Source organism: Chinchilla lanigera, unplaced genomic scaffold, assembly GCF_000276665.1.
Source record: "Chinchilla lanigera isolate Chin_1 unplaced genomic scaffold, ChiLan1.0 scaffold00095, whole genome shotgun sequence".
Taxonomy (NCBI): Eukaryota; Metazoa; Chordata; class Mammalia; order Rodentia; family Chinchillidae; genus Chinchilla; species Chinchilla lanigera.
In genome coordinates, this window is record NW_004955496.1 from 5,513,128 (window position 1) to 5,537,117 (window position 23,990).

The 23,990-nt window shown below is 51.8% G+C and overlaps 3 protein-coding genes across 9 annotated transcripts in view; all 3 read left to right on the plus strand.

Moving 5' to 3' along the window:
• Positions 1-1,788, plus strand: part of Cenpe (centromere protein E, 312kDa) — a 46,157-nt gene extending 44,369 nt beyond the window's left edge. For all 4 annotated transcript variants that reach the window (XM_013505426.1, XM_013505429.1, XM_013505427.1 and 1 more), the window contains 2 exons: positions 162-448; positions 1,334-1,788. In XM_013505426.1, the coding sequence (XP_013360880.1) occupies positions 162-448; positions 1,334-1,422 (376 nt within the window). In that variant the 3' untranslated portion in view covers positions 1,423-1,788. The remainder of the gene's footprint in view (positions 1-161; positions 449-1,333) is intronic.
• Positions 1,789-5,275: 3,487 nt separating this feature from the next.
• Positions 5,276-21,198, plus strand: Bdh2 (3-hydroxybutyrate dehydrogenase, type 2). The gene is made up of 10 exons (XM_005406232.2): positions 5,276-5,394; positions 7,007-7,084; positions 8,183-8,261; positions 10,670-10,766; positions 11,891-11,999; positions 14,031-14,091; positions 14,996-15,109; positions 18,415-18,473; positions 18,970-19,062; positions 20,927-21,198. The coding sequence occupies exons 2-10, from the start codon at positions 7,013-7,015 to the stop codon at positions 20,978-20,980; spliced, it is 738 nt and encodes a 245-aa protein (XP_005406289.1). The 5' UTR covers positions 5,276-5,394; positions 7,007-7,012; the 3' UTR covers positions 20,981-21,198.
• Slc9b2 (solute carrier family 9, subfamily B (NHA2, cation proton antiporter 2), member 2) overlaps positions 18,986-23,990 on the plus strand; it is a 55,689-nt gene continuing 50,684 nt past the window's right edge. For 2 of the 4 annotated variants that reach the window (XM_013505377.1, XM_013505378.1), the window contains exon 1: positions 23,716-23,979. The gene's annotated coding sequence lies outside the window, so the exon portion shown is untranslated. Of the gene's footprint in view, positions 19,063-23,715; positions 23,980-23,990 lie in introns of those variants that run through there. The other 2 variants (XM_013505379.1, XM_005406237.2) reach the window with 2 other exon arrangements.

Genomic DNA, 23,990 nt, shown 5'->3' on the forward strand with positions numbered 1-23,990 from the left:
AATAACAACAAAAAACATTAGATTGCAATGTCAGTGTGACAAAATGGTAAAATTTACTGTGTATTTTGCTGTGTTTTGGTTTTCCCACAGGGGCTGCACTTCGAGGTTGAGCAGTCTAAGAGTGTCTAAGAGTGTCCCATTTTTGTTTCCTTACACTCCAGCACTAACCAGCAACTTTCCAATGAGGTCAAAGCCTGGAAGGAAAGAACCCTCAACAGAGAGGCTCCCCAAGAAGTGACCTGTGGGAATTTGCCAGATCCACCCGCTCAGGTGCCTGGAACCCCTAAGAAGAGGCAAGACATCCCTGCTCAGTGTGGGGAGCGCAACGCACAAGCTCCCATGCCGAAGGACTCGCCCAAGGCTCGGTTTTTTGACCCCCGCTCCAAGTCCTTTCCGGGCCCTCGTCCAGTTCGCTACTTTGACAACTCGAGCCTAGGCCTTAGCCCAGGTAAGAAGACACAGGTGACACTGGTGACTCCTGAGTCCTGGGCCCATGGCCACCTTGGGCCAGGAGAGTGCGGCTGCGCCACCCCACTGGTGCTGGCCGGCTGCTGGCTCCACAGTGAGCCCGTTCCTCCAGCCACGGTGCTTGGCGCAGCTGCTTTTACCCAAGCGAAGTCTTTATTCTGCCCCTTAAGCCCTCCACGTCCCCGAGAGACAGGCGCTTTCTCAAGGACGCAGAGCCCTGCCTGCTAACAGATGCTCTGTGGGACCCTTCAGGGCAGTGCACGCCGGCACCTGCTGGGCGTGGTGACCGTGCCCCAGGCCCTCGGTCCTGGCGGAGTCATGCTCACCTACTCCACCAACAGCAGAGCTGGCCGAGCCACACTCTGTGTCTCGGGCAAGACCCACAGCGCAGTCCTGGCCCTCACTCCAGCCGAGGAGTCGGTGCGGGGGTGCGGATGGGCCCTGGCTTGTCCCGGCTATGGGTAATGGAGGCGTCGGGGTGAGCGCAGGCTGAGCCACGTGGTGCAGGGGAGGTGCAGCCGGCCGTTGCCCACCCCGCCTCGCAGCTTCTTGTGTGATGCGTTTATGAGGCGGGCCCTGCTGTGAGGTTGGAGGGAAGTGAGTTCTACAACTGAGGGGCTGTGTGGCCAGATGGGGCTGGATCCTGCAGAGTTGTGCCTGAGGGAAGGTGCCGGGTGGGCGCCCAGGAAGAGCGGGGGAGGGCCGGCCAGGGGTCAGTGTGTCTTGGGTGGGACAGGAATACGCCTCAGAGGCCCAGGCGCACTGGCCACATGGCCGCTTTCCCGAGCTCCCTCTGCCCTTGTCTGACCCCCGCCTCCGGGCAGTCTTCCACAGGGCTCATTTCGGTTTCTCTCTGCTTTCTCAGAGAAGCAGGCTGCAGACGCGGAGAACGTGGACCCCAGGGTCCTGCCCAGCGCCTCGCTGAGGGACGCACCGGAGTGCAGGATGCAGTAGGGCTGGTGGCCTGCAAGTCCAGCCGCCTGGGGCCGAGGCTCACGGCCCACCGTGTCCCCTCCCCTCCATGGCAGTGGCCAGCGGAAGCTCGGTTCGGCTTTCACTTGCCGCTGCAACTGGAAGATGAAGGAACAAGAATAGCTGACAATGGTGACAGCAAGGCCTGTTTGCATATAATGCTTTTAAATGTTGACTGCTTTATTTATTTATCTATTGTAAAGAATAAAGTTACAAGGGAAATTTTAGTCTGTCAGCGTTGGCACAAAGTGTACACAGCTTTGTTATTCACATAGCACTTGGATGTGAACAAAATTATAAACTTTTAAATGCATACACGCTGAATAAACGCGTACTTCTGAGTCACAACATGAATGGTTTGTTGGTAGGGCTCGTCCTCTGCTCTTGCTGACGGTCAGGAGGTTGCTATGAAAATACATGACACAAGCACTTGGGAGGCTGAGGCAGGAGGATTGTTGCAAGCTCGAGACCACTCTGGGCTACAAAGTGAGCTCAAGGTCAGCCTGAACTACATAGCAAGACCCTGTCTCAAAAAGACAGAAAAAGAAAATACATGACATACCTTCTAGATGTCAGTTCTTACGGGGCACCAGGGGCTACGTCCTCTCACTTGCCGCCCTGATGTCCCTTGGATTTTAACCCTTCTTTCTCATCAGCCCCTTGCCCTCCCCTGCCCGGCCCCGGGTCGGCCTGGGTTCTGTGTGGCTCTGTGCCACTCACACAGCACTCCCAGCTGGAAGCAGTTTACAGACTCGTCCTACCACTCACACCAGAGCAGAAGCAGAACTGGAGTCCCTGCCAGTCTTCTGACCCAGCTCCCACACACCCATAGCACACGTGGACGGGTTTTGTGCATCCACAGGACTCCTTAGATCTGGTGCTGTTGTGTGAGGGTCAATGTTTCGAGGGTGCTAGGGCCTGTGCCACACCATATCGTATTCTCAGAGATACCGCAGCCCTCAGATGGCTTAACAACTGTGGATCTAGGAAGCACCTAACACAGTCATGCGGCGGGACTGGACCACTTGGAAACTCATGGGTGCTTGATGCGTTTTGACATCAAAATTCTGTCCCAGTACTTGTCACTGGTGTGGTACTTCACATGCAAGCTGGAACTTGCCGGTGTGGATGCCTCGCAGCCGGAACGGTCCAGTGCAAGTCTTCTGTGGCTCTCCTTAGGCCTCTGGAAACCAGTGGACTGAAGACCTGGGTGCCACCATTTTGCTCTGGGCCATATGACAGAAACACTAATTAAAACAGCTGTGCACAAGATCATCCAAAGGTGAAGTGACGGTAAGACAACCTTGGCTCTCTGGTAAGTTTTATTTAAAGGGGAAGAGTATAGATTACATGATATACATTATTTTAAAGCCTGGGGATTGGGCATTTTCCCTAAGCACACTACCATAGGGATTCACTCAGACCTAGGGGAAAACGATCCCTTGTGTATCCTTTTCAGACCTGGCCCTCCAAATCTGACTTTCCTCATCCTAACAAGACGCCATAGCTGAGCTGCATGTGTGCTTTCTGATGTTCGCTCCTCCACTGAACAAAAAGTAACACGAAGTAGTGGCACAGTTCCCTTAACAGGAAAACTGCTTTACGGCTGTTGAAAGTATGATTACGCCAGGTGTGCACACCTCTCATTCCAGCTACTCAACAGTCGGAGCATGAGGATTGACAGTTGGAGCCCAGCCTGGGCCACTCCATGAGACCCTCAGTCTATAAGTCTCACAGTTTAACAGGGCGGGGGGCCTTATGAGTGGCAGAGTGCTTGCTGTGTAAGCACAAGATCCTGGGTTTGTGCCCCAGTCAAGGCACACAAAAATGCATGCATATTAACAGCTTTGCCATTGCTGGGGAAAACCCCGGGCACAACTGTAAAGGAGAGGTTTATTTAGGCTCACGGTTACAGAGGTACCAGTTCATGGTCAACCGACCAAGGTAGAAACATTGAGGTGGGAGAACATGGCAGAAAAGCTGTGCAACTCCTGAAACCAAGGAGGCAGAGCACAGGCAAAAAGCCTGAGGGAGGGCCAGGGACCACCTACAGTCAGGCTGGGTCCTCCCCTCAGCCTGCTATCCTGCACGCCATTCATCTCCAGAAATGCCCATGGACACACCTGGAAGTGCGCTTTCCTAATTTCCTGGACATCTCTCCACCCAGATGAGGTGACAGTCAGACCTACCAGTCACAGTGCCACTCCCACCTGATTACAGGGTGCTGCTCTGCCCACCCAGCAGCACTCGGTGGGAAGGGTTATGTGTCACCCAGCTCTCAATGGACAGCGCAGCTCAAACGGTGGCTGGTGGAAAACATTTAGTTTCTGTTAAGGCCCAGCAGCAAGCAAAGGGCTCTTTGTGCAAATGACGGCAGGGGTGTCACTCCAAACCCCAGGGGGCCTTCAGGCCATTCACCATGGAGTTCCCAAACCTCCCCACTTCCTGACACCCCAAATGCCCCAAGGTTCATCTGCTCTCCTGCCCCAGGGAGCAGAGCCTCCTGTGCTCCTGGGCCCATGTACTGTAGCAGCAGAATGGGATGGCGTCACATGCAACCAGGTTCGAACAGGTCCTGAGCCTAGAGGGTAAAGCCACAGTGGACAGAGGGACGACTTCAGGGAAGAGCTGGGCACACACAGAAATATAAAGGAGGTTTAAACATCAAGAAGAGCAATTCTCAGCACCAATTATAACAATGTCTGTGACGGTAGGTAACCGTTTTCACCAGCATGTGTTAAGCAAGTGTTAGGCAAAGTCGGCCAATGGGCTCCAAGTCGTCCCTCCTCCCACACACCAAGACGATGCCACCCCACAGATGGGAAACCCAAGAGGTCAGGAGCTGGGCGGAGTTTGCTTCCTCACCGAGCGGGGACACATGGGCCAGCCTGGATATTTTTCCTTCAATCTTTAGACCCTAACCACTGTGCATGCTGAGACTCACTTCGCTCCAAGTGACAGAGCAAACCTGAAAACCAGCCCCCGGAGGAAGCTTTTCACGGCAGTTAAATCCAGATTTGACCCAAGGCCAGAACCTGGGGCCCCGCTCCTTCTCGGGCTGTGCTCTGGCCTCACAAAAACCACAAACTAGCTGAGTGGGGGTGTGAGGAGCTGTGTGGGTGTTGAGAAAGGGGACAGGGGATCGAGACATGGAGGGAAGGGCGGGGACCGGGACAGAAGAATTGAGGTGTGTGAAGTCTGTGCACAGCTCCCTCCGGGAATTCGATCATTTCGTCTGGCACACATGCGCTAATAAAAAGTGAGCAAACCCGAAATAAAACTGAAAAACCCGAGGCAGCAGCACAGAAACCGCGCGGTCACTGCTCCTGACACCAGGCACAGACGTGCGGGTCACCAGCCTCACCCAGTGGCTCCCGCGACCTGCTCCTGTTGGGGCCTTGTCTCCGCACTCTTGCTGTTACCCCCGAGCTCTTCCTCGCAGGCCTGGGACCCCACCTCCCCACCCCCAGTGCAGAAGGGCTGCGGGCGTTCTGCCGGCAACGTGGGCTGGAGTTGGAACACACCGTGCATCGCGACTGACAGCCACGGTGGAACCCTAGTGAACCGAAATTCAGGGCTTGTGAAGGTCCGAATCCTCAGTGGCCTGGGTTCCTTCGTTTCCCCAGCCAGTCCCGACCACCCTGGAGCAGCACTTAGGCACAAAGCAAGGAGAGGTGTGCACCTCCAAGAAAGCGGCAAGCGGCAAGCTGCAAACCGCTGTTCCAAGCTCTCCTTCTCCTTGGAGTGAAGTTCCAGATCCCACCACCAGGTGGCAGCTCACACACAAAGTGAACGGCTGGAGAGATTCCTTTCGTAAACTTCAAGACCCGAGCTGTGGGCAGTGCAGACAGATCCCGGACTACAAGTCCCAGCGTGCGTCCCTGAGCGCCTGACTGCTCAGCACGAAGGTCTCTGCTGCTGCTTCTCGCCCGAGGGCTGTCTGCCTCCCCGCAGGTAAGATTTCCTAAGGTTTCCCGGTGAACTCCAGGCTGGAGGAGTTTTGACTTTGAAGGCTTCTGTGCCCCGTACCTCTTTTGAGTTTAACCCTAGCAGACGAGGACGAGTTGTAAACAAGCCTTAACGCGCTCCAAGCTCTCCCCTGACTGTGTCCAAGTAGCCAGAGGGGAACTTTTGCCGTCTCTGCCCGGTGTGAACATTTCACTTTGTGAGAAAATGTCCTCTGTGCCTGCTGACTGAAAATTACCCTCTTTGCCCCAGGACTTATCAGAGAGCCAGCGTTCTGGGTTTTCACCCGGGAGCTGCTGAGAGGCGCTGATCCGTTCCCTCTTCCTGCGGTTTGCACTGTTCTCCCGAGGAAATCGCCCTGGTCAGAGCCCGGGCCTGGGCCCAGCGCAACAAGGTCCTCCGCTCACTGTTCACTGAGTGCGTCCCCAACACCCGAGATTTCTTCCCAATCCCCAGCCCCTCCGTGTCGGCTTAGGGTCAGGGCTCAGCACCTTCCTAAAGGGCCTGTCTGGTGCTGTCCGCCTTCCATGTGTCCCCAGCAGGGAAACCTGGGTGTCTGGAAGGAAGGGACACATTGGAGAGGAAAGCCGGGCTGCCTGAGCGCTCCCACAGCCCCTGAGGCTGCTGCACACCCTCTGTGGGCCATCAGCGCAGGTGCAGCTCACTTCGCTCCTGCTGTTCCCTAAGGAAGAGACCTCTTCCCCACCTTGGGCCTCCTATGTGGATGGGTTATGTGGATCAGGCCGGTGAAATCTGGGCGGAGACTCCTGAGCGCTTTCTTCTCCAGTAGAAAAGGAGGCCTTTCTGAAAGACGTTGGCTTTTGCTCCTCCCTTTGCCCCTGCCTGGGATTCAGAGGCGAGGATGAGTTGGGCCAGAGCAGCCATATTGCGCTTTAGGATGAGGTCAGAGCAGGAGCCTGGCCAAGGCCGTGTGACCCCCATCACTCCTGTCCCGTCACCGTGGTGCTGTCACACAATGGCCGTGCCGCACGTGGGCCCGGATTCCCCAGGGGGCCTGCCCCCTCAGACCTGCAGGCGATGTCCGGTGAAATGTCTCCTCGGCCTGGTGACCTGCAGCAGAGCAGCGACGGCCCCGTGCAGGCTGCCAAGGCTTGGCCCTGCCTGTGCCGTCGAGTGGCCCGGGGACCTGGGCCAGGTGCTGCTTCCGCGTCTGTGGAGTGGGGACGCGGGACATGACTTCATTCCAGGTCCTTTTGTTCATGGATCGGAGGCCAAATCCGAAATCTCCACACGGGACCAGGATATGCACACTCGGTTGACAGTGCAGACTCTGACAATGAGAGGAGCACCGAGTCGAGTCCCAGGAAGGGACTCGGAGCCACTGCTGTGGGCAGGGTGGGGCGGGGACCCGGTGACGGTCTCACTGGCAGCATCCCCTCTGCAGAAGCGGCCAGGAGGGCGAGGCCCAGCACCCTGGGCACTGTCGCAGCCGAGGTGGAGCTGCCGCTTCTGAGATGCACACCAGGCACCGGAGGAGCGGTGGTCCAGACACCAGACCTTCTGCCAGGCACCAGCTTCAGTTCTTAGGGCTCATGCCGAAGGGACAACCACCAGTGCACCCCCTCTCCTTGCCCCACAGGTCCCCATGGGCAGACTTGACGGCAAAGTCATCGTCCTGACTGCGGCCGCGCAGGGCATTGGCCGAGCAGCAGCCCTGGTGAGTCGTCGGCCCACCCTGCTTTGAAGGACTGAGCCCTGTGTACCAGCACTGAGACTCCTTTGTTCTGCCCCCGTTTTCTGGTGCTGGGGCTGGAAGCCAGGGCCTGGGGCCGCTGGACAGGGCTCTTACAGGAGTGAAGGGCTGCCCAGACTTGTCTTTTCTAAATTAGCTTGTAGGTTTCTGTTGTCTTAAATTACAAATGTCACTGCTGCCGGCCTAGAGGAAGGAAGGATGCCTCTGCCTTATGACGGGCCCTCGCTGTGACCACCGCAGACTCCAGGAAATGCATTTCTGTGCACCATACAGCACTGCAGGGGCCACGGGTGCGTGGCTTTCTGATCACCATTTCAGACTCAGGGCTCCAGAGTCATAAACATCAGGGGACCTTTGTCCTCTCCTGCCTCATCCCCACAGAGCTGGAATGCTCTAAGCAGAACAGGAGGTGGAACGAAGCGTTCCTGCTGTCCCTGGAGGAGAAATGACCCTTTTCCTCTCCTATCCCTCCCCTTCTCTCCTTTCGTTTCTTTTCACTTCGTTTCCAGTCCTAGGGGTTGAACCCAGGGCCTTGCACATGCTAGGTAAGCACTCTGTCCCTGAGCTCCACCCCCATCCCTTTTCTTTTCTCATTTTGAGACAGGATCTGGCTAAATTTCCCAAGCTGGGTGGAATTTGCGGTCCTCTTTACTCGGCCTCCTGAGAAACTGGGATTACAGACATGCACCACAATACCCAGCCAATTTTCCCTTATTTGGAGTTTAGTTACCTGCTCAGAAATGGTATATAGGCTGTGATAATAGACTAGCAGTATTTGAGAGGTGTTAAAAATAGAATTATAGTTTTTTTAAGAAACACTGTCTTGTTCGAGGGCCACATCAGATGACCAGTGCTGTATATGCCACATTGTGCTGGTGAATGACAGAGGTGACAGTGGGATGGGTGGTGAGACTGGAGAGTCTGAGATCCCACCCGTTTTATAGAGTCCACCCGTCTTATAACAACAGTGAAACTAAGGTAGAAGAAGACCAGTGATTCGCATTCATGAGGGTGCCTTCACCCCTGGGAAACAAAGAATGTGTTTGTGCTCCTTGTCCTCAGGCTTTTGCAAAAGAAGGCGCCAGAGTCATAGCCACCGATATCAATGAGTCCAAACTCCAAGAGCTGGAAGAGTGCCCGGGTAAGCAAGGCAGCGCGGTAAGTGAGAAGCAAGGTCTGCAGGCGGGCAGGGTCGGGCATGCGCAGAGAGAGACTCTCTGGCCCCCTGCTAGACCCGGCCCTTTGCTCTCAGGCTGTTCTGGGAAGCACCCGACACTCTGTGTGCTTAATTGTTTGAGAGAGGTGGACCTCGAGTGTTTTATTTACCCAGTGTCTTCAGAGATTTACTCGCTGGCTGCAAAGTTATGTGTGAAAATGAGCACTTGCGATGTTGACTGTGAGTGACACCTTTCTGCTCTGTCCCTTCCTCCTGCAGTAAGAATGTGACATGTGCCTCCTGTGTGTTTGCAGATTTCCAAGTAGGCAAATAAAAAAGCAAACAGAGACAGGTGGAAACTAGTTTGTCTTTTGGGGGGGGTACAGGGAATTGAACTCAGGACCTCACGCTTTCAGGGCGGGCTCTGTGCCACTGAGCTATATCCCCAGCCCTAGTTTTAATAATATATTTATTTAACCCAGTATATTTAAAATATCATCTCAACATGTCGATATTAAAAACTATTAAGAGAATATTTTACCTTTCTTCATATTAAGTATTTCTACTTACACTATATGAGCTTCAAACATTGTCTTTTTTCAGAATTATTGAGACATAGTTAATAAAAATTGTGTGTATTCAAGGTGTATATGATATTTGTGTGTGTGTGCTAGGCACTGAAGCCAGGGCCTCGGGCCTGGTAAGCAGGTGCTGTTTTTTCTTTTTCCCTGTTTGTTTTTCTTTGTTTCTGGTGCTGGGGAGCAAGCCCAGGGCCTTCCCGAGCCAGGCGAGCCCCGTACTGAGCCCCCTCCCAGCCCCGAGTCGTGTTTGACACACGCGTGCAGTATAGTGTGAATAATCACCACGCCAGGGTCATACACCTCACACAATCCTGCGTGCGTCTGCGTGTCTCTGCGTGCGTCTCTGTGTGTGTCCCCGTGGGTGCCTGTCTATGAGTGTCTGTGTGTAGGGAGAATCCTCACCGTTTACTGCCCCTGTCAGTTCTGAGTACACAGTTCTGAGTACACACCATGTGCAGCGCTGTACTGAGCCTGGGTCTTCACAACTGCGCCGTCGTAGGCCACAAGGTCGGACCCTGACCAACACTGCAGCTGTGTTGCCGGAGTATCCAGACCCACACTCACTCCACGCACACACACTGCAGTCCCAGCTCGCTCTGCTCCCGGTGCCGCCAGCCGGGTGTGGGAGCAGCTGCTCCAGACAGCCTGGCCCCGGCCCGCATCCTTCAGGGACCCCGAAGGGTTGCGGGTGGAGGACCCACCCAGGAGGCAGTGGGGTGGGCCGGTTACACAGCCCCGAGCTCGAGTGGCACAGAGAAGTCCTCCTAAATCCAAACTTCAGCCTTATTTTCTTTATTAATCTTTTCTCTCTTTTTTTTTAAATCTTTTCTTCCTATATCCAAAATAATCCTTAAACCATATGTGTTAATTTTATTTGCATACTGGGGCTTGAACCTGGGGCCCTCACACTGAGCTATCTCCCTGGTCCTTTTATTAAGTGGCCCAGGCCTTGCTCAATCTTACTGTCCTTCTGCCTCAGCCTCCCAGAGTACTGGGGTTACAGCCACATGTGACCACAGCCAGCCCTAAGTAAATGCTGCTTGTACTAGAGAATGGGATTTGCTTCTCAGACCCCGTGCTGGGTCCCTTGTAGCCAGCCTTTAAATTGACTGAGAGTTATTTCTGAAAAAAAAAAAAAAAAAAAAAAAAACAGAAAAGACATCAGAAGTGAAGCTTATAAATAGCAACAGGTTGTGCCCCGCAGCCACCACCCTTCCTTCACCCCTAACTCCTGCAGAACTCAGGACACAGCACCCACACCCAGGCTCCCGCAGACAACCAGCTGGTGGGGCCAGTCATACCTCCCTGTAAACTTGCTAACTTGCTCCTTGAAAGACCCTTATAACTCAACTCCGAAGCAGAGCAGCAGGGGAAGAAATGGGTGTGTTATTGAGCTTGTCATGCTGGAATTTTAAAGCTGGGTGGCACAAACGTAATCACAACACTCTGGGAGGCTGAGACAGGAGAAGCCCAACTTTGAGTCCATCATGTACCCCCAAGCAAGACCTTGTCTCAAAATAAAAATGAAGCGTGTGTGTGTGTGGAGTGGGGGGTGGGTGTTGTGTGCTAGAGATGTAGCTCAGTGTGAAAACCCTAGGTTCAATCCCCAGTGCCCGGAAAAAAAGATGAGACTGTGAGATTTTTACATTTTAATGAGATTCTACATTTCAGTAGATGTAATGGTTAAGACCACAGTGATCAACGGTGCTCCACAGCCTACCTGAGCAGAGTAGCATTCTGTAAACCACAGCTCTCCCCCCGGAGGAGAGCCTCCCTGAGCTGTAAGTGACAGAGCCTGCTCTTACCCTTCAGGTATTCAGACCCGCGTCCTGGATGTCACAAAGAAGAAGCAAATCGATCAGTTCTCCAGGGAAGTGGGCAGGGTTGATGTTCTCTGTAACGTTGCTGGGTAATGTATACCTTTTGATGTCACTTTCCTTTCGGAATCTTTTCTGTTACTCTTATTAGGATCATTTTGATAGCACGGTGAGGTTGTTCACTGAGGACCGCGATCTGTTCCGTGGGGATACGGCGGGACCGGGGCAGGTTTTCGTCACAGGAGCTCAGCGAGCAGCACAGTCACGGAGGGCGGCCCGAGCGGGGCCCCCGCCAGCTGTGACCCGCGTGACTGCGCGTGGACACTGACGGGAAGCAGAGGTTTCTCGTTATCTGTTTACAAATGCTCTGCGTGGACTCGTGGAGGAGCGTGCCAGGGACGTGGTGGACACAGCAGTGTCAGAGCGCGCGGGACGGCTCAGCAGCGGGGAGGGGACATAGAGGCAGCGCGAGGGTCCTGCCAGCAGGAGGGCCGGCGGTCCTGCGGAAAGCGGCGGGTCATGGCGCATTACATAATCTGGGTGCGGAGGAGCCAGTCACACCCGTGTGCTGATGGCGGGCTTTGTTCTGTTCCGCCTTGTCTGTCCACCGTGTTAGAAGTGACCCTGGCAAAGAGGCTCGACCCCGGAGATGCTAGGTCTGTGCTTCGCCTGCTTTGCGTTCCTGGAGAATGCTCGCTCCGCGCCACCGGGGGGCGCTGTTGCTCTTGAACTAGAAAAAGGAGGGCGGCTGTCCCCTCACTTCTGCGCTGTTTTCACTTGCACGTCCAGTGCGCCTGACGCCGTGCTTCTTACACTCGGTGGCCCCAAACTCTTGCCCTTGTCTCTAGAAGAAGGACATTACAGTTTTAGCTTAAGTCTCTGGGATTTGTACTAGCATACTGCGATGCTCCCTGCGAATCGCTGAAAGTCTTGCTGAGGGAGAAGACGTTGGCTTGGTAAATAATGGAAATACATATGGCCGACAGATGGGTTGGAAATCTTTCTCTGGCGGTTCTGTTGCTGTTTTTGAGGTTCCTTGGTTGTGTCTTTGGTGTTTTCTTTGTCTGCTTGGCGCAGACAAGGGATCCACCTGCTGTAGGTCTGAAGTGTTTGGGGGTTGTGCCCAGGCCCTCAAGCGGGCCAAGCAAGCGCTCTGCCACCGAGCTGCGTCCCGCCCTTGATGGCCATTTCTCCCCGCCGTTTCTTCACCGTCCAGGTTCGTCCACCACGGAACCATCCTGGACTGCGAGGAGACGGACTGGGACTTCTCCATGAACCTCAACGTGCGCAGCATGTTCCTGATGACCAAGGCGTTCCTGCCCAAGGTGAGGCAGCCTCCACCATGGTAGGCACACAGCCGTCTCCACGCTGGGCACCCAGGAGGGACCTGCGTGTGCTGGAAGTGACAGCAGCTAAGGGCAGGCTGGCTTCATTCATGACCTTTAGTAACAGTTCACTTCCAGGCTCGTGCCTGGAGGGAATATTTCCTAAAGGGGGACAGCAAGGAGCAGTCCTGCTTGATCACGTCCTCTGGCCACCCAGGTCTCATCATGAGCACATGGGTGGAACCCAAATATGCAGCTCTCTGAACCCAGTATCCAGGCACAGGCCTCTAGGACCCATGTCCCCGGCTTCTGTCTGGGTGAGCCTAGAATTAGCCCTGCTCCAGGCTGGAACAGAGCCCCCGTGAACCGCAGAAAGGAGGTTTTGCTCCACCACGCTGGCTTGGGTCACTGGCAGCTCTGAATGCCGCCGAGCCAGGACTGACCGGAGCTTTGCTGACGGCACAGCAGGGCTGGAGGATACTTTGCTCGGATATTCAGCCAGTGACAGGGAGATTAGCACTGATCTGATAATGAAGGAGCTGTTTAACCCCGGTTTGTGCCTGGAAGGATCTATGGGTGCTTCAGCAAATGCTGAACTAGCCATTTTTTATATGTGAATTCGTTTTTCAGCCTGTTTGGAGCTTATGAGACGTAATGCACTTGGAGTTTGCATGCATTCTCTGAAGACAGGATATGGGGGTGGGTGGAGCAGAGGCCCTGGTAGGAGGGGAGAGCTTAGGTCACCCTGGGGAAGGCGTCACATGTAAGGGATCCACCTGCTGTAGGTCTGAAGTGTTTCTCCAACACTCGTCAAGGAAGGAGGTGTGGAGTACAGAGATGCTGAGGTTTAAACTCGTGTGAACTTTGTGTGTCAATATCAACTGGCAAATTACTGAGCTTGCCTTAACTTAAGGCATCTACTGTAACAGTGTCCGCACAAGGCACTGACACGCACCTGTGAAATAGCCAGAGACATTTACGACCAGGCTGTGGGAGCAGAAGGATCCGGGGCCACTGTTTAAAGTGACTGTGCCTCACTGGGCTCAGGATCGTGGACTCTGGCATCAAGTTCCTGTGCACATCTGGCTCTGTCCCAGATCAGCCGTGGGGCATGGCACGGGCTCTCTCCTAGTGTTTAGATCTTCTGTCTAAAAACAAGAGTGATGGATGGCACTGTCACTTCCAGCCCTGATTTTCTAGGGGTTCCCTGCATGTCATTAACCATGACACACACCCCGGGCTGGAGCTTTGGAGGTGAAGCGTGATTGACAGCCGGCACAGTGCTAAAATGTGAAGTTGGCCTGGCACCTGATATTTGAAGGTCTTTTATGTCTGTGTATAGATGCGTGGATCAGCCAAGGGTGGAGCTGAGCTCTAGCCACTGAGGACAGGAGGTCTGGGCAGAGTAGGACTAACTAGATACAGCTAGAGGGCATCTCCAGGGGACTTTCTAGCCTGCACCAGAGTTTGGGGGACATACATCATATTCTGCACTACTGTGTGTGGCACCTTGCCCTACAGTTGTCCCTGTCTGAAGGTGCACGTGAATGGGAAACCTGGGGGCCTTATACCCTGATAGCTGGCGCTGAGCTGGTGCTGGGAAGGAGATGGCCTGGAAAGAGCAGAAGCCACTGTACATGCCACACTGTGAATCTTTGAATCTGCAGGACTTTGCACAATAGCTTGCACATGCACAATAAATACGTGTGCAGTGCACTAGTAGTTTCCCAGCAGCAGGAACTTTAGCTCAGGATTCCTTCCAGTCATCCTGATGCCCTAGCCCCACAGCAGGAGGTGGCGCCACATGGGAAGGCCAGTGAGGGTGCACACTCGTGCCACCAGCACCAGCCGGCGGTGGGGCAGAGGGCAGGGCGTGCTCGCTGGAAAGCTGCTGGGTGTTCACACCCACTGGGACTATGGGAGGAGAGGATGACGGGATGGGCCACAAAGCACAGCTGGGGGGATTTGCAGAGGGCGTGTGAAGGGGGCACTGCCAGGGGACACCTTTCACAGCATTTGTTTTATTTTCAGATGCTTGCTCAGAAATCCGGCAACATTATCAACATGTCCTCAGTGGCCTCCAGCATCAAAGGTGGGAACTGCCTCCTTTCAGACACACACACACACACACACACACACACATACACACACACAACCATGTGAGCTGTGCTTTAAGAATAAGCACAGCCCATATCATTAAAACCCATCTACAATTTCAAAACTGCGTTTTAAAACTTGGTGCTAGTTCCTTAACTAATAAAGTGTCTTAACCAATAAGACCTCTTGCTGTAGACATAAGGCAATCATAAAATTAAACAAAGTTCTTCCTCCTTGGCTTTCCGTTTTATTCCTTCTAGTGGATACGAACAGAGTTGGGGGAGGGCAACACCTGCCACTTCATTAACCCCCAAGGACAGGCACATACGATGCCTGGCGTGCAGTGGTCTGTGGTCCTGCAGGGGTGCGGCTGTGGGGTGGGGCGTCGGGGAGAGCGTGGGGGAGAGTGCAGACTCAGACTCAGGCAGGGCTGTGAAGGCTTCGCAGAGAGAGTCCCCCTGCGCCCTGAGAGGGCAGTAGTGGAAAGGCCCCACAGGATGGACGGGACACCACAGCCCGGTGGGCGGGTTTGGGAGTGGAAAGTGAAGAAATCCCCACAGAGGTGACACTGCTCTGTCTAAAGGGGGCACCGGGCAGCAGGGAGGAGTGCAGAAGGTGTCTCTGGTTTAGCCTTGTTTCTTGTTCACCCTTATTTCTTTTGGGTTCTTCCTGAAGGACTTCCCCACTGGCGGGGAGAGCAGACACCGCTGCTCAGTGAGGGCCGCGTGTCGGCGCCGAAGCTCGCTGAGTCACGGTGCTGACACTGTTTGCCTAGATGCGGAAACAGACCTAATAAGGAGATATCCTGAGAGCAGTCTGCTTAACAGAAAGGAGGAGGGTGGCAGGAAGTGTGCGTGGCCCTGGGGACTCACTGAGGCACCGGTCTCTGCTCCCTCTAGGCGTGGAGAACCGCTGTGTGTACAGTGCCTCCAAGGCAGCGGTGATCGGCCTCACGAAGTCAGTGGCCGCGGACTTCATCCAGCAGGGCATCAGGTGCAACTGCGTGTGCCCAGGTGAGCGGCCGCCATAGAAGACCCATCCCCAGAGGGTTGGGCTGTATTCTGTTGTCGGGTTTAGGAGAAAAGTCACCTTCCCACGAGGCCAGCCCAGGTGTCAGTAAGGATGGAGGGCCCATCCTGATGGGCATAAGCCACAGGGGCAGAGAGTTCAAATGCCACCCAGGCCTGTGGGACAGCTCGAGATCAAGTGGAAAAGGCCCGGTGACCTCATTAGGGGAAAGAGGAAAAAGGGGCCCTGCTTAGACAGAAAAGGGAAGAAAACTGACAGAGCCTCACGGGACATGAGACCTGCAGAGCTGAGGAGGCCCCAGGGTGGCTCCTAGTCGAAAATGTCGTGTTCATTTTTTTGATGCTATGAAAAGGGCCCACACTGTGGCCAGCAGGCGGGGTCTGCCTGATCCTTCCTGGTCAGTGCGCTCGATGGGATGAGCACACTGCGCATGCTCCATCTGCCTTCAGGTGACCCGCGCGCTCTCGGTGCTACAGAGACAGAGCTCAGCGGTGCAGCAGATCAGGGCTCTCAGAGCCAAACGTTCTTGCTGTCTGTCTCTTTATTAAGAAGATGCCAACCCCTCACAAAAAGAAAGAAGGACAGAATCTACTTTTCCTTGTTTTCTGTGGATGAGTCGTTGTCTTAGCACCTGTGGGTGGGTCTGTTTGATAAATGTGCCCTTTTGCTGGTTCCACCCATACAAAATGAGTACCGGGTACCTGATGAGGACCCTTACTGTCCTCTGAAGTAGCTCATAGCCAGAATCAGAGTTTCCAGTAGTTCCCAGCTGGTTTGGGAAGTTTTGGAGGAGTGTGACCTGTGGACCTTCCCAAACTGGAAGGCTGGCCAGGGTGTGGGGAAGGAGTGGACGCAGGCTCCATGAAAGCGTTCGGAACACACTCGTGTGGTCTGCGTCTAGCTATTCTTGGTGCCACTTACCCCATGGAATAAGTGGCAAAATTATTTGGAAAATGTGGCTGTTTCAGCAGCTGGCTTTTTCATGAGATTGGAAAAGATGCTCTCAAGCTCTGCGGAACAAGGAACTAGCCGTGATTCACGGCGCCAGTCACAGAGTAGCCCTGAGGAAGAACATGGTGTCTGGGATGACGCAGGTGGCTCTGCGTCAGACGGGTGTCTGCTGTGGCACCGTGTGTGGAGCGGTGTGGTGGACACAGCTGGGGCCAGTGGCGGGGGGATTCATCTGCAGCTGTCCCAGAAGAGCTACTCCTGGGGTCATGAGCGGGAAGCAATGGGTGTCCCCTTGGCCACAGGAGGCACGTGCTGAGGAGAGCATCATGCATGCTAAAAGTGCACACTCTTGGTGAAAGTTTGTATTCCAAGAAGGCAGTTGACAAGGGAAGGGAGGAGACTGCTGGGAGCGGGACAGAAGGGGACCACTGTTGCTGCAGTGAACCGGATCCAACTTGTGGCATTCTCAGGAGCATGGTCTGAAGGAGGAGCTGAGGATGCCGTGTAAATTCATTTGTTACAGCCTCAGAAAGATCACACGGCTCTGCAGACTACGCTTCTGTGTGAATAAGCGGTCCCCTCAAGAGGGTTCCAGGTCGCAAGCAGCGAACAGGTCCGCAGAGCCCTCTGCTGTGGAGGATGTGAACCAATTGCAGCTTTAAGTCTTTAATGTCATTCCCACTTTCCTATTTTAGTGTAAAACAATTCTAAATTATATTTTTATTAGAAACTTAAAACCGTGATTAAAACCTGGAATTTGAAACCAATGAAAAGAGGAAGACTGATGAGGGAAATACAGAGTCACCTAAATTCCCAGGGGTTGTAGCCGCTCTGGAAGCATCCCCAGCGAGTCCCGACAGTGAACCTGACAACAAAGAATGATTCTGAGATTACTGCATCAAGCTGGATCTCAAACTGGCAAAAGTGCTTATGCACTTTTTCAGTGTCTCAGCGTTGTGAAGATCCGCTCAGATAGTACACATTAAAATCCTTAGGACCCGTGGGGCTGGGGATTTAGCTCAGCAGCAAAAGCGCCTGCCTAGCAAGCGCAAGGTCGTGAGTTCGGTTCCCGGTACCGGAGAAAAACCAAAAAAAAAAAAAAATCCTTAGGACCCGTAAGTCACCATGTAAACGCACTGTGACTAAATTGCACATCCCTGAGAAGGTTGCATGCCTCCTAGGGACCTACTTAGGGACGTCACCAGCTAGCGTCTCTAGGCTGCATGTGTGATGGAATAATGTCGGCGGCCTGGTGTTTCTGAGGCTTCTCCCTTCCTGCTGATCACCATGGTCTGGCTGTTTCTTCAGGGACCTCTAAAGAGAAGGGTCCCAGTACGGGCCACCAAGATGTCACCAACCGGTGGAGGGTCCTTTTCCTTAATTTGTATAAAACTCAAAAACTGGCAAAGTGTAGCTCTTTATTTACAGCTCTGGGCTTTGAGTGCCAGCGGGTCTTAACCCTTAGCATCAGCAGCTCTTCTTGCTGCTCAGGGTAAGCAGCTACTGAGTTTCAGCAATCTGGTGCACCCCCCGGGGCAGTTCCTGGCAATTTGCCCCTGCTGTCTGTTCTCTGGCTTCTAGCCATGTTTAGTGGTAGCAGCCCTGGCTCCTAGTTGGTTTAGCACCAAGAGCCTGTGATGTCACCAGCTCTTAGTGTACCAGCCCAGCATTCCCTGCTCGAGATTGAAATCACGAACGGGCAAAAAATATGCCATACGAGGGAGGCGTTATTGGGGCTACGCTACAGCATAAAGGAAAGAGTGCCTAAACGTCACACGGCCCAATATGCCACAGGTATGGAGGCTTTGCTGATACAGGGAGAAGCCAAGCTTGTGCATGCAGTGCCCAACTCCCCGGCTGGTCACAGATGGGGCGGGACTCCTCACAGGCTTGGCTGAGGGCGCTGCAGAGGGCACAGCATCCTGACAGGCTATGAGTGAAGTCCTCTGGGCTGCGTCTGTGCCAAAGCTGCTGCAGCCAAGGCAAACACCTCCAGGAGCAGCTCGGAGCATCTCATGTGGCTGTGGCCTGCTGAGAGCTGTTTGGGGCAGCAGCAGAAAGAAAAATAAGTATTTCCTGGGGAGCATCGGACCCTTCGCTGCTGTCTCAGTGTCACAAAGAATCATAGTCTGTGTTTTTAAAAATCACAGTCCTATTGTTAAAGCTATTATAAAGCTAGTATAGGAGGTTGGGCAAGTGGGAGTGAAATTGTCATTTCTAGTTAAAGGAGAAGGCTTTCAATGATCGTTGTGTCGTATAAAAAAGAAGTCTAAAGTTTAGCTACCAATCATTTTGTGGTTCAATAAGTAACCAAGCTAAATATCCCCCTTTGGTTTAGGAACGGTTGATACCCCATCTCTGCAAGAAAGAATACAAGCCAGAGAAGACCCTCAGGAGGTACAGCGAGCATTTTACATGTCTTTAAACTTTGGGTTAAAAAACGTCCTCTTCCTGCCTAGAGTGACAAGAAGTAGTAGCGTGGTGATTGCCAGGGCTGAGGAAAGAAAGGAAAGGCAGTGCCTCCTGGGTGTAGAGCTTCAGACGGCCCTGGGGGTGGGTTGGTGACAGAGGCACAGCAGTGTGACGGTGCTGAACACTACCGAACTACACACAGTGGTTAAGGTGGGAACTTTACACTATGTGTGTTGGGCCCTGATTTTTAATCCTTCCTCCTTCGCATCAGCTTTCTGAGTTGTGACAGTAGCTGTGGCTTGGGCCATCACAGATACTGAGCTTGGGTGGAAAAGTCCCCACAGCCTCGGCTGGGACTCATCAAGGCGGCAGACTGGAGGCCTTTCTGTGGGGTCTGCACCAGGCCATCCCCCGAAGGATGTGACAGGGAACACAGATGTGCATTCCCATCCCTGATGTGTGGAACGGTCTCTGTCCGCAGGCACTGAAGGGTTTCCTGAAGAGACAGAAAACAGGGAGATTTGCGACAGCGGAAGAAGTGGCCCTGCTCTGTGTGTACCTGGCTTCTGACGAGGTGAGCACTTTCCCGCCCAGGGTTCCCATCCGGGGCCTCTGGGTCACTGTGTGTTCGTCAGGGTGATGTCACTATACAGTCGATGGCAGGGATGTGCTGAGACACCACGGTACAGGGGAGACCTCAAAGACAGGCCACGTTGATCTGAGCCACTGACTCTTCCTCACAGAACTTTATCTCAAAACCTTATAGCAAGCAAAATGAAGGACTAAAAAATTGAAGCATTCAATTTTTTTTTATTTTATTCAGATTACAGATGCAAAGCCCTGACTAAGTGGTAGTCAAACACACAGACCCCTAAGGACCATGCAAGCTTCAGGTAGATGGTTTGAGGGTGAACCAGACTCCACTGAGCTCAGGGCTGCAGATTGGTGCGAGGCTTTTAGACGCAGTCCGGGAGAAGCCCACTGGCTATTTTTTCCTTTGCTGGTTTGTCATCATGTGTGGAAATTACTAATTGTACTTCTTCCACACTGCCCCTGACTGGTAACCAGATTCTTCCTGACTGGCCTTTGTAGGTTTTGAAGGACATTCACTGAGAAAGCAAAACCTATGTTACAAGGTTAGAGCACAAAACACCTTCCCCTGGTTGCAGTCGCTGAATATTGATTAAACAGAGACGTGTACTTGGGGAGAGAGAAGGAAGGGAAGGGGAGGGAGGAGGTGTGGCCTCGCCACCTCCTCAGAGTCCCACCTTCCGCACCATTGCAGTGGAGGGTAGGGTCTCAAGTCCTCTTTCTAGCACATGGTGCACTCAGGGTGGCTGGAGAAAGCGACAGATCCCAGAGTGGGGAAGTTTCAGTGACGGCAGTTACACCACTCAGAGCCACTAGCAGCACTGGCAATGGCGGGGGACGATGTTAGGCAAACAGTGGAGTAAGCAAATTAGCCTGGGTGTTGCTCCGAGTCCGCAGCTTCCGAAGAGCCCCTGGGTTTAGAAGTACTGGCGATGAGCGGTAGACCTCCAACTGCCAACCAGCTGCAAATGTGTGGCTTGAAATAGGCCACAAAAAGACTGGTGGCTTCTTAGAGGAGCCAGAGCTGTTCATGCCCAAAACAGGAGCTTGGTTTTTGAAAAAACTTGGGAAGGTTAGGGTCGTTTCTTTGGTAAGATAATGAATAATCCCTAGTTTGTCTAATTTATACGATCAACTTTCATATATTGAACTCCTACAGCATCTTCACTCATAACATCTTTCCTTCTGCTCCTTCTGTTTCAAACTCTAGATCAAATTAAACCTGAGAATTCAAATTAGAGACTTTATTGTCCGTTTTTAGTTAAAACATTCTTTATCTTCTGCAAGGATTGCTTCAGTTTTAGTTCTTTGCAGAATGAAACATTTTATGAGTATAAACCTATAATTATTTTTATGATCCTGCAGTTTTAGATAGATTTGGATGTGTGGGACTAGTACAGAATATTATTTCAGAAATGATAATAATTATTGCTCAAATAAATTTTTAAACACACTTCATGCAGTTTGATATATTGAAGACTTTAGCAGTGGCCTAAAACTTGGCTAGGAGTGAAGATGTGCTATTTTGGACTATACTTTATCCTAGTTTGGGGAATGGCTGTAGTTCACCTCCCTAGTTTTGTGATTCTGAACACTGCAGCCTAACAGCCTGCTTAGAATGTGCCATACGCCCAGTTGCCAGAGGCCATTTATCTTCAGATCTCAAGGACACGCAGCAGTTCCAAAGCATCTGAAATTTAATTTGGATTCTCCCAAATTCAATGTGTAAGTGTGCTTTCTGTGAGGATGAGTCAGTGGTCCAGCTATCCCAGCCATAGACTGACTGAAGCTACACAGCCTGGGTCCCACCTGGTTGACTGTGTGTCTCCTTGCGCTCATCCCTGCAGTCAGCCTACGTGACTGGCCACTCGATGGTCATCGACGGAGGCTGGAGCCTGTGACCGCAGAGCATCCCTCCCGGAAGGCAGGCCCTTCCTTCTTGCTACTGCGCATCTGGGTGTGAAGAAAACCTGCAGTGTTCCCGCTCCTGCAGATGACATCCCTGAAAACAAGCCCTCTTAGTGACTGCTTGGAGTCTGGGTCTCTAAATACATTCATCTCTTTGGAATCTCTCCTGAAATCATGCAAAGTAAATCAAATAAAAAATATTAAAATTGTTGCAGGAGAGTTATTTTAAAAAATAAACTTTAATCTGTAAGCATCTGACTTCTTAGTTCAGGCTGCTATGAAAATTACAAAGAACTACATGGTTCAGACAGTCTGGAGGCTGGGAGCCCAAGATCACTGCAGGCCGGTCCACATTTGGGGAGATTCTGGGGGTGCAGTGGTCACCCACCGTGGCTCCCACAGCAAGGGAAAAGAAGTGACACAGCATGCCTGTGTCTTTGTGAGAATGCTGGTCCCGAACAGGAAGGCCCTGCCTCTGGCTTCATGACCTCCCCTAAGTCTCACCTCCCAGGGCGGCCACATAGGAGGTGAGAGTCTCAACATGTGAATTTGGGGCAGAAACATTTAGTCTATAAAAGCATATGAAATTAAAATGAGAATATGAAAAGGGTTTTTTAAAGGAAAAACAATTTATTTCCTTCTAAATCCCAACTACTAAAAGCTTCTGTGCAATTTTTCTGTCCTATACTGCATATAGAGCCTAGTTTAAAATTTTTATACCATCATAAATGAACACCAAAGGTAGGAAGGATTTGGCTTCAATAACAGTGAAAGGAGTTTAGATTTAGAACTATGTTTTTGATCTGTTATGTAAAAGAAAAATGTATTTATACATAACATGTTATCACATATTAAGTGCAATTTTCCTGCACTAATGTTTATTAAAGTGAGCAATTATATTTAGCATGGGCCTAAGAAATATATAGCTACTCAGGTGCCAGTGTGGTCAGTTTGAGTTGTTTTTTTTTTTTCATTAAGTACAGATTTGTTTCACCAAAGTCTAGCATAATAGTGATAGTTTGTGTTCTCTAAAATCAAAGAATGAATGTGAGGAACAACAAGATTAAGAGCAGGATATATTTATTGAGGGAAAGAAAGCTTCAGTCTCAGAGAAAGACAGAAGGGGTCTAGAATGGGTTTCCAAGGAACCTGCCTTTTCTAGGGATTTTTATAGAGCAAATCCATGGTGGGAGGCAGGTCCAAGGTGGGAAACATGGGAAATCGCAAGGTGGGTGTGAGATGGGATGAAGCTACAGTCAGTCAATAAGATTACAAGTATAATTGTGCTCCGGTAGAATTTATTAAATCAGGATCAAATAGGGAAGCAAGTCACATAGGAACCAGGCATGAATACAGTACAGGGGCTCTTCCTGTAGGGGGTTGGGTCAGTGGCTCTTCCTGGCTTTCTCACAGTGACTGATACCTATTTAGAATACCAATCCCTGTTGTTTATTTTTAGGGAGGTGTTATGGTTTGTGTGTGCATGTCCCCCTAAATCCTCATGAAGTCATGGGGCAGGCTTCTAGATTTATGATTGATCCATACTCCAAAGCTGGGATTGTGGGTGTGAGTGCTACACCTGCCCCTGGGGCAGATAGTTTGCATACAATATAAGGAAGGGAAAGAGGCTTGCTCTCCTGCCTGCTATCCTCCATTTTGTTCTTGTTGCTTTTGCTGTCTTCTGTCGCCATGAACTGTTGCCGTCTCCCATGTACCACTCTGCCTTGGAGCCAGCCAAGTATGGACTGAAACCTCCACAAACTGTAAGCTAAATAAACCTTTCCTTCCTTCATTTTGGGTGTCAGGTATTTTGTCTTAGCAATAAGAGAAAAGTAACCAAGACAGGAGGTATGCATTTGTTTTGTCTTAAAATCTGGCCCACAGAGGAGGTGCTTGTGGTCCCCCACAGCTGCAAGGCATCTCATCTGCTCTGGCTCCTTTGAGGGCCTAGCCCTGTCTGACTGCCTATAATATTTCTATCTAACTCAGTTGCCTACAACAAAAGAACATTCTGCAGATGGCAAATATGATTAAAATTCAGAGCAAAGGATATTTTGAGAGCATTGCTGACAAGCCCCTTGATGGTAAGATTTGCACTCGGGGTCTGGGCCAGGCATTGCACAACTAGACGGTGGATGGCTTGGTGTGGGACCTAGACCAGGGCCCCCAACTTATCCTGGATTTCAGCTTCTGGTTTATGAAATTGGGCAGTTGGGCTAAATGACTTGGGTTTCCTTTGGTGCCTCATGGTCAAAACACTGTAACTTCTTACCTACTGTATTAATGGAATCCTGAAGCCTGTAAGAATATCATGAAATACTATATTCTGTGAGTAGAATAAAGTACATTGAGATGTATAGCTATACACGAATGAATTCAAATGAACATACAATGAATTCTCCAAAATGAATTTCAGGTCCACAGATGTCGGGAGTCAGTCTGCACAGAGCTAACAGTAGAGCATTATAAACATTACAAGCAATGAAAATAAAGTGCAGTCTAACGCCCAAATTCCATGGTTTCCAAGCCCAGGTTAAATCAGGTGCTGCGCCGGAAGTGGTGGTACAGGCCTGTAATCCCAGCACTGGGGAGGCTGAGGCAGGAGGATTGTTCCAAATTCAAGACCAGCCTGGGCTATAAAGTGAGCTCAAGGCCAGCCTGAACTGCATAGCGAGACCCTGTCTCAAAAAGACAAAACATAAAAATAAATAAATCAGGTGCTGCATCCTTTAATACCATGTGACTGAAAGAAAAGGAAAAATGTATTTTAATGCTGTGGAAGAGGAAGCTGGTATGACTACAAGTTTCTGCAGGCTTCAAAGTGGAAGCCTTCCGATTAGGAAAGCAGTCATTTCAGAGCTGGGGCGGGTGTGACAGAACCTGGGCTGCTCAGGAGGGAGGACCTGAGACCCCAGGAGAGTGAGGGAACGCACTCCAGGAAAGACCTTTCCCAAAGAGGATCGTGGCGCGCCTGCTTCAAGGAGTGACACAGGTGAGGGGTGC